The sequence below is a fragment of the Oncorhynchus tshawytscha genome, linkage group LG09 (genome assembly GCF_018296145.1).
Source record: "Oncorhynchus tshawytscha isolate Ot180627B linkage group LG09, Otsh_v2.0, whole genome shotgun sequence".
Taxonomy (NCBI): domain Eukaryota; kingdom Metazoa; phylum Chordata; class Actinopteri; order Salmoniformes; family Salmonidae; genus Oncorhynchus; species Oncorhynchus tshawytscha.
In genome coordinates, this window is record NC_056437.1 from 65,582,846 (window position 1) to 65,599,830 (window position 16,985).

Consider the following 16,985-nt stretch of genomic DNA (forward strand, 5'->3'; position numbering starts at 1 on the left):
CCCCTTGAACTTTGCGAACTTTTGCCACATTTCAGGCTTCAAACATAAAGATATAAAACTGTATTTTTTTGTGAAGAATCAACAACAAGTGGGACACAATCATGAAGTGGAACGACATTTATTGGATATTTCAAACTTTAAAAAAAAATCAAAAACTGAAAAATTGGGCGTGCAAAATTATTCAGCCCCCTTAAGTTAATACTTTGTAGCGCCACCTTTTGCTGCGATTACAGCTGTAAGTCGCTTGGGGTATGTCTCTATCAGTTTTGCTCATCGAGAGACTGACATTTTTTCCCATTCCTCCTTGCAAAACAGCTCGAGCTCAGTGAGGTTGGATGGAGAGCATTTGTGAACAGCAGTTTTCAGTTCTATCCACAGATTCTCGATTGGATTCAGGTCTGGACTTTGACTTGGCCATTCTAACACCTGGATATGATTATTTTTGAACCATTCCATTGTAGATTTTGCTTTATGTTTTGGATCATTGTCTTGTTGGAAGACAAATCTCCGTCCCAGTCTCAGGTCTTTTGCAGACTCCATCAGGTTTTCTTCCAGAATGGTCCTGTATTTGGCTCCATCCATCTTCCCATCAATTTTAACCATCTTCCCTGTCCCTGCTGAAGAAAAGTAGGCCCAAACCATGATGCTGCCACCACCATGTTTGACAGTGGGGATGGTGTTTTCAGGGTGATGCGCTGTGTTGCTTTTACGCCAAACATAACATTTTGCATTGTTGCCAAAAAGTTCAATTTTGGTTTCATCTGACCAGAGCACCGTCTTCCACATGTTTGGTGTATCTCCCAGGTGGCTTGTAGCAAACTTTAAACAACACTTTTTATGGATATCTTTAAGAAATGGCTTTCTTCTTGCCACTCTTCCATAAAGGCCAGATTTGTGCAATATACGACTGATTGTTGTCCTATGGACAGAGTCTCCCACCTCAGCTGTAGATCTCTGCAGTTCATCCAGAGTGATCATGGGCCTCTTGGCTGCATCTCTGATCAGTCTTCTCCTTGTATGAGCTGAAAGTTTAGAGGGACGGCCAGGTCTTGGTAGATTTGCAGTGGTCTGATACTCCTTCCATTTCAATATTATCGCTTGCACAGTGCTCCTTGGGATGTTTAAAGCTTGGGAAATCTTTTTGTATCCAAATCTGGCTTTAAACTTCTTCAAAACAGTATCTCGGACCTGCCTGGTGTGTTCCTTGTTCTTCATGATGCTCTCTGCGCTTTTAACGGACCTCTGAGACTATCACAGTGCAGGTGCATTTATACGGAGACTTGATTACATACAGGTGGATTGTATTTATCATCATTAGTCATTTAGGTCAACATTGGATCATTCAGAGATCCTCACTGAACTTCTGGAGAGAGTTTGCTGCACTGAAAGTAAAGGGGCTGAATAATTTTGTACGCCCAATTTTTCAGTTTTTGATTTGTTAAAAAAGTTTGAAATATCCAATAAATGTCGTTCCACTTCATGATTGTGTCCCACTTGTTGTTGATTCTTCACAAAAAAATACAGTTTTATATCTTTATGTTTGAAGCCTGAAATGTGGCAAAAGGTCGCAAAGTTCAAGGGGGCCGAATACTTTCGCAAGGCACTGTAGCATGCACGATCGATTTTGTATTTCCACTTGTTCAATTTGCAAAGAAAGGAATCTGTGAAAATCTCACCCTAAACGTGTAAAATCACGTTCATATGTATTCCTCAGAGATCCTAGAATGTAACAAGACTTCACTATATCGTTAGGGGTGTAGTACATCCTATAGGACACCATATTTGGTCAGAGAGCGACGCCTTCATGGAACGCCGATGATGCAGGCGGTCTTCACTTGAATGACTGTATCTTTGTCAAATAAGCACCAATCGGGGTCAAATAAAGCCAGCTAGATAGCCAGTGAGCTGGGCTTTACGGGAGTATCTGGAAACCCTGTGTCTGTGGCAAAATGTAGGTGCTACCCTTTTGAGATAGCATGCCTTTTCCTTTTGGACCAACATTTTAAGAATATTCAGAGTTATGAAGTTATGAAAACTGATTGTTTTGCAAATGTTGAACGTATAATAAGGCAACTAATACTGGAAAAGCTAAATCAAAGTCCAAGTATACAGATTTGACAATATTCTTGCAGAAAAATGTAATATGATTGCAAATGTCTCTCACGATTTGCCCATTTATACCTAGGTGACTTCACACCAAATGTCCTGCAGCTTGCTCATACTTCAAGTTATCCGTCTGAACATACACTGCACATACACTGCTACCATCTTGTGGACACCATCGGAATTACAACCAGAGTGAATGCTGGAACTGGGACCTTTCTCTTGCATTTCAAAGATGGTGGTAGAAAAAAAACCTGTTGTTTTGTTCTTTGTAATTTCTTCTACCAGATCTATTGTGTTATATTCTCCTACATTCAATTCACATTTCCACAAACTTCAAAGTGTTTCCTTTCAAACGGTACCAAGAATATACATATCCTTGCTTCAGGGCCTGAGCTACAGGCAGTTAGATTTGGGTATGTCATTTAGAAATTGAAAAAAAGGGGGCTATCACTAAGAGGTTTTAAAGAGCTGCACTGTTAAGAGGTAGCGGCAGGGTAGCCTAGTGATTAGAGCGTTGGACTAGTAACCGAAAGGTTGCAAGATCGAATCCCTGAGCTGTCCTTCTGCCCCTGAACAGGCAGTTAACCCACTGTTCCTAGGATGTCATTGAAAATAAGAATTTGTTCTTAACTGACTTGCCTAAGTTAAATAAAGGTTTAAAAAAAGAGGTTACTGTGCATTTCAGTAGTGATGAGAATCCGAGGCTTTCTGAAGGCTTTGACGCTTTCACCAAATAGTGCTGAAAAACACTTCATTATCTGTTCGCAAAGTTGCATCTCCTGGTCAGCAATAAATAGCAGCGTATGATTATCATATCATATAAAGTCTTTCTTTCTCTACTGTTTTCATCAAAACCCCTATAATCAGTTGGAATTACCAGCCTCACATCTGTCATCATGCTTCAAGTTGACTATTTTTCATCATCTGAATCTATGACATCATTTAGGATGCTGAAGACAGAAGCTTATACTATACCAAATGAAACAAATGATTTGAACACCAGTGTAGAAAGTGTGGTTTCACGCAAAACAATTTTCTAAATAGTGTGCCTTCAACAGGATTTGACCTCATACCCTCACGTCCCTGAATTGTTCCCTACTCTACCTGATAAATTACTGGTCAGATTAAAATATTTGTACAAAATCATTACTATATTTGTAATTACAGTGTCCAGTAGAGGTCAATGTTTGAAAGCAGCTTAGAATCGAAGAAAAGCACCGGAACCACAGCGAAATCACTGGGGATCTCTCATTTTGAAACTTACGGTTTGAAAAAAGCACAGAGTCGAACGAAGCCTCGGGACATCATTGATGACGTACCACTGATAAAGGGATGCACGCATCGGCACACTGCTTCGAAGTTAGCTGCTTAGCAATTTCGACGCATTCCTCGGAGCTCCGGTACCAAACGTAGCATGACTACATTTCACAGTAACTTAATGGAAATGAGTTTGGCTCGAAGTTGCTTTGAATCCTGCGTTACCTAATTGGCAACCAGTTAAAAATTCACGGTAACGTAATAGCCAGTAACTTCTAGTAACTCACTGACAACTAGCTGCCAGTAACTTACTGGCACCTTAACTGACAGCCAGATGTCAGTAAGTTATTGTAAAGTGCACAGGAACTTACTTGCAGCCAGTAGCTCACTGTACCTTCCCTGAACCTTTCTGATTACAAGATAGCGTATAACATTAGGTGACAACTACTCAGCATTCTTTGTGGTGAGCGCACTTGGGAACCAGCCTCACCTGGCCTCAACCTCTTGGTTGGTAGCAAACTGACCGTCCTGTCACACCATCAGGTCAGTGAGCATGACAGAGGTCGTCCACAGTAAGTTACTGTGAATTGTACAATAACTGCTTGCAGCAAGCTAACAGTACGTTAAGGAAAATTAAACATGAACTTCCTGATGAAAAACGGCCATTAAGTTACTGGGAAATGCACAGTAACCTCTTAACAGCGCAGCTCTTGATTGTCACAAGCTCTTACAAAGATGTAGAACTGGGACCGGACAAATGAGGCGCTCAACCTTCATCTTCTTCCATGATGTCATGCACAAACAAACGTTTAAGGGCATGTCGTTACCTACTGTGCTGGAATCAATCATGATCTGTCCAATTCTGTACTACCACGAAAATAAAAACCAGATAAATCCCTACTAACTTCTTCCTCACCGACTCCCAAAACCCCTCCCCAACCCCCCTACCCCATTAAACTTGACCTATATAATACTGAAACACTCCACCCGTAGGATTGTTCAGCAGTAACATCCCCCAATGTCTCTTTTGCGGTCTCCACAATAACCTTAAACGGCAGGGTAGCCTAGTGGTTAGAGCGTTGGACTAGTAACTGGAAGGTTGGAAGTTCAAATCCCTGAGCTGACAATGTACAAAACAGGCAGTTAACCCACTGTTCCTAGGCCGTCATTGAAAATAAGAATTTGTTCTTTAACTGACTTGCCTAGTTAAATAAAGGTAAAATAAAAACCTGGCATTAACCTTAAACCTGTGTTCTCCCCCCGCACAATTACAACACTTAACCTTCACATTGCTCCCACATTCACCGTAATCATTTTCCCTTCTACACTTGACACATCTTGTCCTTCCTTTACATATCCCATGCTTTGACATTTAAAACACTGCAATGGGGACGGGACAAAATCTCTGACATTGAAACTAAGGAATCCTCTCTGTACTTTCCCAGGCATAACCTTCTCAAACCTGAGCACCACTGATAGGCTTCACTTCTTTGACCCTCTTTCCTACTGATCAACCTTTTGGCCTCAATCACTCTTCCTCCCTTCACATGTTCTTTAATATTATCTGTGGACATAGATATCAGGACCACAGTGATGACTCAATATAGCATAATCACCAGGGACATGGCTTTTAATCTTCTTCCCATTTAAAGCTTTTCCATTTTCAGAATCTTGTCTTGCTGAGCCTGTCTACCACACAATATTAACAGTCTACCATTTCCAACGAACCAAGCTAATTTGACCTACATTTTTCTCTACGGCATTAGTTAGTCAGGTAGGGTGTGAATGAGGCCCTGTGGTCTTTCCACTCCGACTCATTATTACTTTTGCTTCCTACCTTGGAGCTCTTTATGCTTTCTTTACTAAACGCGCCACTGCTTTCAGTATCATGATCTCTCTTCTTCCTATGTCTTTCCACTACAGACCATTTCAGGTCCTTGACCCTCATCCTCCCGCTCCATACCATCAGGACTGACACCCATATTTCTTCGCCTTCCAGCACAGCTGTTGCTTCATCAACTTTTTCTCCATTTTCGTCTGCACTACTCGCCACCATTCCGACTCCTAGACACCACACATTACACCAAAATGATTGCACCGGTTTTCAATGTCTGCACTCATTGAGCAGCACACTGCACTGTGCGATAGTTTTACCTCCTCAACCTTCATCAACATAACGATAAAACCTCTTAAACTGGTACAATACTTCCACTAACAATTGGCAGAAATACAACATATTTTAGACCATGCCCCCCAAATATGCTCATTTTCCCCGCCAGCACATTGCCCCCACATACATTTCAATGTGCAGTGAAAGTAAGGTAAACAACAAGTCATTTAAAAAACAACAACACCTTAAATCAACTGTAAAAAAGTAATAATTGAAAGTTAACACGCACAAAATGCGTATCAGCCAATGAAAAGCGTTGATTTAATTGCATGTGACCAAATGCTAAGTTGTAGCTGTTCCCATCAGATAACATGGTACAAATGAACCCTATGCGAACTTCAACAGGTGGTACTGATTATGTCCTGGCACAGGTGCGTCAGACAATTAAAATTGTCGAAGCAGTTGGAAGTGTCCTTGACATAACTAAGTCTAACAGCATGTTCATGTTCATCAAAGCAATTATCACATGTACTTGACTGACTGGTCAAATTGCTCTCTGTGTCAAGTGCCTAGTCCATGTAATTGTTGCAGATTGTGGCAAGGGTTTGAATCTCACATGAGTTTCCCCCCCCCCATTTGAAATGTTGATTTACATGTATTGTGTTAGTGTGCAGTGCTTGAATTGGACTAAAATAGGTGCCGGTACTCATTTTGGGTGCCGGTACTGTTTATATTTAAGTGCAGGAACTGTACAATACTTTTGAGCTAATATTTTATAAGGGTTGCAGTAGAACATTTTGAGGTGCCGGTACTCAGTTCTGGTGAGCTCGTGCCCAAGTGTTATTGTGTTGAAAAGGGACGCCTACAGCCAACAGCTTGAAAATGAAGATTATGAATGAATTTAATATGGAGCTACTTCTTTCTTCAGCCTTGCCCACAAACACATACAAATCGTATTGCATCGGCTATATTACATGGTCATGTACACGTAAATGTAGGGCCACAACATTTTATAGGCTACGCATGTTTAGTATCATCCACTTCATCGCATGCGTTTTGAATCGAGCATCAAGGACCGGCAGTGAACAGGTTTATGTTGTTGTAAGGACCTCATTTATATTTTCCCCGCGAAAGCACATGGATGTGTGTGAAACTCATAAACAACAACGTGGGGTGTTCGTTTTAGCTAGTAGCCTAATCAAAGATGCATCAGTGCAATATTGGCACACAACATTTTGTTATAGTAGTAAACCTTGAATTTGCAGGCTTAAAATATCCCTCTAGTGGCCAGGGTTGACCTATTTTAAAGAAATGACATTGGTTGGTCCATATAAAGTCTAAGATCGTTCATAGGCTGATGAAGAAGTTGTGCCAGGACATAATCAGTACCATTTGTTGAGGTTAGCATAGGGCTAACGTGTGCCATGTTATCTGATGAGACCAGCTACAATTTAGCGTCAGGGTTCTTCATGAGAGCGTTCTAATTGGAACTCAAAAGGTTTCCCCTACAGAGACAAATCAAAGGGTTCTACATGGCATCCAACAGTCATTCTGAAAAGTACCTTTTCTCTCATGGCTAACTACTGTACCAGGAAGTTTGAAAAGACAGGATGAGTGGGCGGGGAGCTTATATTCATGAGCTCGCTTTGACTGACAGCTCTTTGAAACTCCTATGTCAAGCAACTTGGCTACAGTGAGCAGTGTTGCAGTAAAATCCTCTCAAACTAATTTAGTGGTTCACTAAGCAACTCAAACAACATTGAAATTGCATTAATGATATCATTTAAAAAAATATATATATACATCTTCCGTTTGGCATGTCTCTTGTGATGCGGTTCACAGCTGCACTGATGGATGTGTTGACTTGACAACTGCATCGCGGTTTTGAAAGCCCCCTCATCTTCTAAACCATGGCAGTCATTCTGAATGCAGACTGTGGGAATCCTCTCTGGTTAGATTCCAATAGGAATTATACTTCACTTTGTAAGTCAGCATAATGTGCCTTGATGCTGGTTTTGATTTAGCTGATGCTGCTTACCAACAAAAACACAATGAAGGCTGGTCATCAGCGAAAACACAATGGAAACACAACGAAGGCTGGTCTGCGAGGATAACCAGCTAGACCATGCTGGTCAGAACAGTTAGATCCTACTGGTCGGCCAGCAGAACCCAGACCATGCTGGTCAGACCAACTTGACCAGCATCTGACCAGCACTGACCAGTATAGACCAGCATGAACCAGTTTGAAATGTATGCCGTTTTTTTTCAGCACAGCTGCAGGTTTCATTCAGACTATTGATGCTGTATTTTAAGGGTAGATGTGGTTTTACAAAATCAAAATATCCAATGACAATGTCTGTGAGACGGCATAAACCACAGCGTGGTTGACCTTTTATCTGTGATTGATTGAATCGGATCCCAGGTTTATGTTTGATGACATGTGATGTGACTGCCTTTCCGCCCTCATTCATTCCTAACCCAGGGCCGCATTCTCTATTATCAGTAACGATGAACAGAAAACAAAGTCCTTCATGACAACAAAAACAACACAAAGAAAGGACACATTAGGAGGAGATGTGGCTGCTTTGAGTTTAGAGAACAGAGGATGGTCAAACCGATCCTGTTATGCCACCTAACCTGACAATTATACTGCTTGGTCAGATGTGTTGAGGTTTATATCCACTTTTTCCTCTAAATTGTATCTTGGAAAAGAGCGACTCACTCTTAAAGGGGTGGTGTTAGATTTTCCGCTTGCTTTTAAAGGGGTGGTGTTAGATAACGGTCATGTTCCCCTGCTCAGACGTTGCTGACAGCACAGTCAATGACGTGGCATGCAACCATTGGTTGATGCATGTAATGTCCGAGCATAGTAATGTGACTTTTCGCTCACTCTTAAAGGGATGGTGTTAAATTTTGGCTCACTCTTAAAATGTGGTATTGGATATTTGGCTCACCCTTGAAGGGGTGTTGTGGGATTATGGCAGCTGTAACAACATCTTGAGCTTGTGTCAAACCTTGATCTATTTTGCTCTACCTGGTCATTCTCCAGGGTATTGACATCTGTTCTCTAAAAATGTCAAACAGACCGACACAAGTTGTAGGAAATGCTGAGGAAGTAGTGGCAAAAACGGCATTCTGAACGCCATCGCAATCACTAGTTGGGAGTAATGCAAATTCGAACACTAATCTGGCATAATAATATGTGCATAGAGGCTCTCCACAACATGAAAAGGTGCAAAAACTGTGTTTTATGGTTACGTTCTCGTAGTAGACTACATCCCTGGGGAAGAAGGTAGGCTTGGACCATGAGAGGGAGTATGGGCCTGCATTCACAAACCGTCTCAGAGTCGGAGGGCTGATCAAGGATCAGGTCACCTCTGCACATTCAAATATTATCCTATTCATTTTATTCGTTATGATCTAGAAGGTCAAACTGACCCGAGATCATTACTACTGTGACGGGGGCTCCGAGAGGAAGGTGTAAATGGTGAATAAGGGGAGGCAGCCAGGTTCTGTTGGGCCCGGTGAAGCTGTCAGTGTTTTTGTAAGGTCTTCCACCACACACGCACGCACACACACACACACACACAATAAATGTTCTGCTGATGTTTCTGTTCCCAAATCCTGACGACTTCACCAGGTCCAAGTTGGTCATGTTGTTGTTATTCTGGGGAGGTGCTGAATAGAGCTTTGACTGGATGTACTGTTGCCCTGTCCGTCTGTCTGTCCCTCTGACGTCCGTCTGTCTGTCTGGAGGATTAGAATTCATTGTTGGAGGCTAAAACATCTGGATGCCGAGTCTGCCCTCTCTCTTTCTCAATATCTCCCTTTTTCTGAGAGACACATGAGTGTACTTCCCTCTCTTTGTGTATGCCAGAGGGAGCTAAAAGTCACTGGAGCTTGACACCAGCTGTTTTATCCATCAGTACTCTCCCCCCCTACTATATTCTACTGTACTCTACAGTGCTGTAATCTACTGTGCTGTACTTTGTATGCTGACACTACTGACAGAGAGCACCATTGTGTATTGATGTGGCAAAATTTTGATGCCATATTTTCATAACTCATTTTCCTGTTTTGTCCTGTCTCTCCCGTCTGTCTGTCTTTCTCTCTGTCCCTTGTCTGTGGCCTTAACACTTGATTTGGATTTTCGGTTTGACTGTTTATTTGGTATGATTTTTATTTTATTTTATTGTTTTTGTTTTTGGAAACCTATTTATTCATAACAATCGCTATTCCTTGCTATTTCTAATCCATCATATATTTTAACGCGACATCTTTCTCTGTCATACAAATGATATCCATATCCTCCTTAAACTATGAAAAAATAACATAATAAACATTAAAACATTTAAATTAACCACAAACATTTATGCAATTTTACTTTATTTTGTACCAAATGTCCTGCATTTAAACTGTTTTTAACCCTAAAAATACTTTTCCCAAAAACACCACTGTTAACTTCTGTCACCTCTCCGGTAACCCCTTGACCTCTAACCTAATGTAACCCTCTAACTATGACAACACGGTCACCACAGCGACAGGCTATGAGAAGTCTCGCAGCCTCAATAACATTTCGGGCATGTCAGGAGCCCCCATGCGCCTCACCCCCATCACCAACCCTTTCGAGCCCCCGGGAACCAACCTCCGCCGCTGTCACTCCCCCATCCCCTCCATTTTGTAGCGTCATGATGAGGAGAAGCAAGCCAACAAGTCAACTACAGAAGGAGTATCAGGAAAGAGAGACATACCAACACCACTGTAATCCCAGTGCTCCCATTTATATTAGTCCAATAGTGATAATGATAATGAGCTGTAGGGGGTGCCATTTAGCCACATTTAATAATGCTCTATATTGAAAGCCAGGTAGAGGGGGACATGCAGTGTATAAGAGACTTAGAATGAATAGAAAAAATATCCACTATGACTACATGCACTTTCCCACCACATGCGATGTGCAATATGTTAAGCCGAAGCAAAAATGTTAAGAGGTATTCAGCGTTAGTCTACAGCAATCTTACGCCTGTTGGAGCAATGAGAACACACACACACACATACACTCTCTCTCCCTCGCTCTCTCTCTCTCATACACACACACACCCACACACGTATACTCTCACACACTTGCCTTATTAACAGGGATTGAGTGTAGGTTAGTGATTTGGACTGATAAACAATGCAGTGAGCTACAATAGCAGGCCTCCCTGTATTATAGTAAATGTGTGCTGTTCTTGCACTCCGTATTGCCACTAATCCTAAAGAGCTCCTTAGTCAAATGAGACTTGTTCTGATACTCTACACACCCACACGACATCAAGCCTCAACAGCAAACCCATCCACTCACTCACACACACGCATCGCTTGTATTTGGGATGAGGAACACACTTACAGTAACTAACACCAACAAAATATCGAATATATATTAAAATGCATGCATTTGGGGGTTTTTTGAAGAAGAAAAAAATCACACAAAGAAATTCTTATATTTAACAGAAAATCTTTGAAAAGAAAAAGAGGCAAGCCCAAAGTAAGAAAATTATTTTTTAGTAGCACCCATAAAACAAGCCATGTACTGGTTAGTGCTAGATCTCCCAGGGGAGATGACTCAATGGACCGTTAAATGTGTTTCCGTGTGCTGAAAGTAGACTGTATCACACACACAGGCACACACATACACACACTTATAGAGACTCACGACTGATCAAACAGCAATGTATCATTTTAAAAGCTGGGGGGTGCTAGAGAGTTGTACTATACTAGCATTCATTCACTACTACAGTTATTATCATTATCATTATTGATGTTATCAGTGCCATGTAGAGAGCTGGAGAGAACGCAAAGCGTTCTGGGGCTTTTGTGCAATACACAGACTCTGATGAAAGCCTGAACAACGGCCATCAATGTTTTAAAGAAGATATTCCGAATAGCATCCTAACCCACAGAGAGGGAGGACATAACAAACTATTTTTATAATGGTTTTGAGGATTAAAGGGCAGAAGGGATGGATTCTCTCTTCTTTCTCTAGGGGGCGGGGTTAGGTGTGGTCGAGAAGATGGGGTGGGGGTGGAACTCTCATTCCCATTGGTCGGGAGCAGTGAAAGGGGCCATCGAAGCAGGGATCGGTATTTCTCATCATTGACCATATACCGGCCCTACCCGCCCTCCCTGCCCGCTTGTATGCAGGTGCATGAAATGAAGCTTCTTTCTCTTTTTTCTAAATATGGCTCCTCAGAAATCAAATCTGTACACATATCAAACTATACCTTTCAGTCTGCACATGTCAGTGTCAGGAGGGTGTGGCTATAATCAGAAGTGGCTTCGGGTCACCCGTTAGACAAGAGATCAATTTCGGTCTTTTTCCATCTTCATCATCGATCTCCCTTCACCTTCTCAATCCTTTGTTGACTTCCTGTATCGAGCATTTCACCACATCGCCACACTCACAATGACTCCTATGATTTGAGTGTAGTGATTTTTTTTCAGTTTTCTTTTTTTCTTTTTCTCTTTTGTCCTTTTGACCCCCCACCTCCCGGTCCTGGCTGCTGAACCATCGCTCCTCACAATAAAAGAGGGCACCGTGAATGGAGGATGGACTGACAGCGCTTGGTAGAAGAACAGAACGAAACAATGATCAAATTAACAAAAAAGGCAACATACATATATAGAAATATGCAATGTATAGAAATATATTTGTATCTATGTATAGTTAATCCTATGGAGATATGCTGTATATCTGTGGCGTACATGGGACTTGTGTGGATTTGAGCACACAGACATGCATCTACCTTTGGTCCAAGAGGCAAGAGTGCCAATTCATCAGAAGGGGGGAGTGTTGAAGGAGGACAAATGTTTTCCCTCCATACCAGACATCAGAAAAAAAGAGACCAAAACTTCCTAAAATCCCAATTTCTTTTGAAATTTAGTTGAAATCTAGAAGATGACGAGGTTATAGTGACAATGTTTTAAAAATTATATATATATCTTGATATACCCAATGTCGATATTTTAATTATTGTCACTCTTATGGATTGTATATTTTCATTTTAGTGGTTGATTTACAGAAATGTTTATTTTTGTATTTTCCGATGTTACTGTCGATTTTATTATTGATATTTATTGGTATAGAATGTTGCCGCCTATTAAGGTAATGCTTATGTCTCTAACTGTTCGTATCCAGTTCAGTTGCTTGAAATGTGTCTGTTTGATTTGACGTGATTTTTTTGGGGGGTTTGACCTTCCCATCTCTCCCCGTCCTCATTTCTCACTCTGCCACCTGCTCCTCTCTCACCAGAGATAGAGGGTTGTGTAAGGACTGAAGGTGAAATCTTTTCACATTTCATAGAAATGGCATTCTCTATGACTCACATTAACATTAGCCTTATACAGGTGTGGACTGTATACACTCTAGATAGTGTTAAGCTAAAAAAGCTATTAGGGCAACCTCGCTCAGCGATCGAAGCAAAAAAAACACAATTAGACAAAACCCTTAGATAATTCAAAGCTCCGGACTCGTTCAGTTGAGAACTGTGTCCTCTACAGGCTCAAGTGATGCTGTGAGAAGGTTTGACGTTTTATTAGTTTAAAATATGAACTGTTGTTGTGAGTCACGTGACATCACTCCATATCTGCATTTCATATCTGCACATATCCAATAGTAGCCCGAGTGCCAGCTGATTCGTGCTCTATTACCAAGTCCTTGTCACTCATTGTCACATCAAACATGTCATGTTTAGCTTGCCAATGACATAGGAGTTGGCTAGACAGCACAAACAGATCTGGGACCATGCTAATTCAATAGTAGTGGGTGAGAATCCGAAAAGCCTTCATCTGTGTAGTTTGAGGTGGGAGTGACAGGGAGGGTGAAAGCTTGACCTATAACTATGGTTGGGGTGGACTCCATTTTGATTGCAGTCAATTCAGGAGATGCATTGAATCTCAATGAATTCATTGAAAATCGCTGTTATATTAAATGTCGGATTCGTTTCAATGAATGGTTTGGATTTTTATTCACCTCCAGAGTTGATATAATATAAATGGAATTCACCCCAACTTGCACTAGTACTCTACACCCAGAGTAATATATATGATAATATAGTTATATATGGTAGTACACACAGATATATTCCCTATACATGGTTTTGTTGACACCCAGACACCAGTCTACAAACTACCAAATCTATTTTTTCTAAATTGTCTCTCTTCATCCCTACATCCCTCCCTTCCTCCCCCGTCTTCTCCCTTGATCTAGTGCTTTGGGATTTTGTTCTTGTATTATAGAAATTCTTCTTATACCTGTTATTGGTCCAAATGTTCTGTACAGTTGTAAAGTTTTGACTTATTTCAGTCTTCATGGGGTTTCCATTGCAAGCAATAAGGGATTGATATGTCTATATCCATCATCAAGGAAATGTGATTTGAGAAGACATCAGATTTGATCATAAGCTTAATGAATGTGTATATATTTACTGTATATATTAAGTGCATATGAATGTGTATATTTCTATACACATAACATATAGACTAACAGCATGCTATTAGGGAAAAAAGCACTCGGCCCTCACAGTTTTGCCTGAGAAGAGTTGGGCTTATATATGCATGCTAAGATGTTCTAGGGTGGAAGAGACCATTGGTACCCTAATGGGGAGGGGGTTTGGGAAAGTTTTATTTTTTAAGGATGGGGAAGGGTAACCAGTGGTCTTGTGTAGCCGCTCTGTTATTTCTTATAGACCTTACTAGACTAACTGGTAACAATAATTACTTTATGATTTATGATTTTTGTTATCTTTTTACAGAGAACTATTCTGAGAGCTCAGTGCTTCTCAGGTATATGCAAAAAGAAGCAGTAACTGTGAATTAATACTAGAGAAAGAAATCGTCGACTTCCTTTTTCCACGTTAATCAGAACACGTCCTCAAAACTCCATTTCCCTCGGTGAAAACCACATCGGCCAAAGCCCACCCAAACCTTACCGACTTTTCTACACACTTCCTCTCCTCTCTGTTCTCCATCTCTCTTGTTCCATCAATCCATCCTGTTCTGTCTTGTCCCTCTCTTGCTTGAAATATCCTGAGATACAGTACATACCCAACATTTTATGGGTTTAACGTTTGAAACGATACGATAACCTCCACTATGTGGAGGGAAAGCTCACACAACTTTTGCATTATTTAGTGACATTTTTTGTTGTTGATAAACTAATAACCTATAACCTGGGATATAATGTGCATTACTTTGTTTTGCTACACCTTGTGGTTACATATTAGGACAGTTATTGAGTCATAGCAGACAGAAAAACTAACCTGGACTGTCATGAACAATCTACAAATAGACTATACTTGCCCTCTGGTGGTAGAATTCACACGTAACCAACCGTAGGCTACAGACATGGATGACTCATTGTTGAGCAAAAATGCTTATGCTACTTCCTTGTGCATCCTGCACATTCTTTAAACTTAGGTTGCATCTGAAATGGCACCCTAGTCCCTATACCGTGCACTACTTTTGACCAGAACCCTATTATAGGCAATAGGAATATTCAATACCCACTGGGCACAATGTGGTATAGACATTGAATTAACATCTGTTAACATCAACGGGTAGTGAATCCCCCCCCCATTGTCACTGGGACAGGAGGGTGCTGCTCTTTGACAAGCAGTAGGAGGTGAGCATGTGACATTCTAGAATGGATCAGTGGAGGTTGTGATAGGTGGTTATTTTGCTCATTATTGATGGTTTAGTTAGTGGGTTCAGTTAGTAGAGTGATGTTCAGGTCTGTGTATCATAGCATATTTTTGTTCAATCATTGCTTCAGACACTTTTTTTTAACCAATCCTAAGAAAGGAGAAGGACTTTTAAGATGCTGAAATGGAGGATGTTTTGTAGTCTAGCCAACAACTGACGTAGAAATGAATTGAATAATATCATCAGTGTAATGTTTTTTTTTGACGACACCTCTGTCTTCCCCCTTTTCCACGTTTCCCCTTCCCCTCTCTTCATCAGTCTCCCTCCGTTCACAACTCAGGTATATCTCTCTCTGTGTTGCTTTAAATCAGTGCTTCCAGACGTAATGTCTATCAGAGCCGAACAGAGAGAAGGTTTGAAATGTTTTGCTTCCTCTCTACTGTATGTATGGACTTGTAAATATTGTATGTGTCCTGTGTTCTCATCCCAGCTCACCTATGTACCCTGTTATGTGATTCTGAGGTTGTTTGGTCCCTCCACTCCCCTCTCTCTCTCTCCGACACACACGTTTCACCCCATCTCAACCTATCCACTTTCTCCTATCATTTTTTTTGTATTGGTATTTTGAGATGTGCTATCTCTACTGCTTCCATTACAAAACCCAAAACTGAAACAACAGACTTTGGGGAAATGAAAAGTCCCATAAATGTTAAAGTTTCATCTCCCCTAAAAGTGGATTACAAACGTCTCCCGAGGATAGGAGTGGACAGAAAAAAAGGACAGAAAGACTGTCAGATGTTACGTATAATGTTTTTTTTTTTTGGGGGGGAGTAGGAACTGTATATTTAAAAAAGGATTGTCATCAAAGGAAGAACCATGAAATGGAGGACAGTTTGGGGAAGAAAGAAAAAAACTAAATGAGAGGAGGAAGTAAGCTGATCACTTCTCAGTGTAAGAATGTGTTTTGTGTTCTGTGTGCTGTTTCGCTCTGTGCTTCGTGTGCTGTGTTTTCGCAGTGTGTGTTTGCGTGTGTGTGTGTGTGTGTGTGTGTGTTTGTGTGTAACAGTGTTTTGTGTTGCGTGTGTTTCTGTGCTTCGCTCTGATTCATGTCAAAGTTTTTCCTCCATGTTGCCTATCTGTTTGTGTAGGCTGTAGGATACATACAGTACTTTCAGAAAGTATTCATACCCCTTGATTTATTCCACATTTTGTTGGGATACAGCCTGAATTCAAAATTGATTCAATATTTGTTTGCTTCTCATCCATCTACACACAATACCACATAATGACAAAGTGAACCCTGTTTTTAGATTTTTTTGTTGCAAATGTATTTAAAATAAAATACAGAAGAATTTAATTTACGTAAGTATTCATACCCCATGAGTCAATACATGTTAGAATCCTTTTTGGCAGCGATTATAGCTGTGAATCTTTCTGGGTAAGTCTCTAAGAGTTTTGTACAACTGGATTATACAATATTTGCAGATTATTCTTTTTAAAATTGTTCAAGCTCTGTCAAGTTGGGTTGTTGATCATTGCTAGACAGCCATTTTCAAGATGTTCAACCTAATTTAATGCAAAACTGCAGGCCAGTCAGGAACATTGAATGTTACCTTGGCAAGTAACTCCAGTGTATATTTGGCCTTGTGTTTTAGATTATTGTTCTGCTAAAAGGTGAATTTGTCTCCCAGTGTCTGTTCTATCACATTAAACTCTGTAACTGCTTTAAAGTCACCATTGGCCTCATGGTGAAATCCCTGAGCAGTTTCCTTCCTCTCTGGAAACTGAGTTAGGAAGGATCCCTGTATCTTTGTACTGACGTTGTGTATTG

The 16,985-nt window shown here is 40.8% G+C and overlaps 1 protein-coding gene across 2 annotated transcripts in view; it reads left to right on the plus strand.

Moving 5' to 3' along the window:
- Positions 1–16,985, plus strand: part of LOC112259162 (potassium voltage-gated channel subfamily C member 1) — a 100,717-nt gene that overhangs the window by 81,346 nt on the left and 2,386 nt on the right. The window contains exon 4 of one of the 2 annotated variants that reach the window (XM_042327245.1): positions 10,012–11,991. The exons of the other annotated variant lie outside the window; for it this stretch is intronic. Within the exon in view, the coding sequence (XP_042183179.1) occupies positions 10,012–10,157 (146 nt within the window). The 3' untranslated portion in view covers positions 10,158–11,991. Of the gene's footprint in view, positions 1–10,011; positions 11,992–16,985 lie in introns of those variants that run through there. 2 annotated transcript variants of the gene reach the window in all.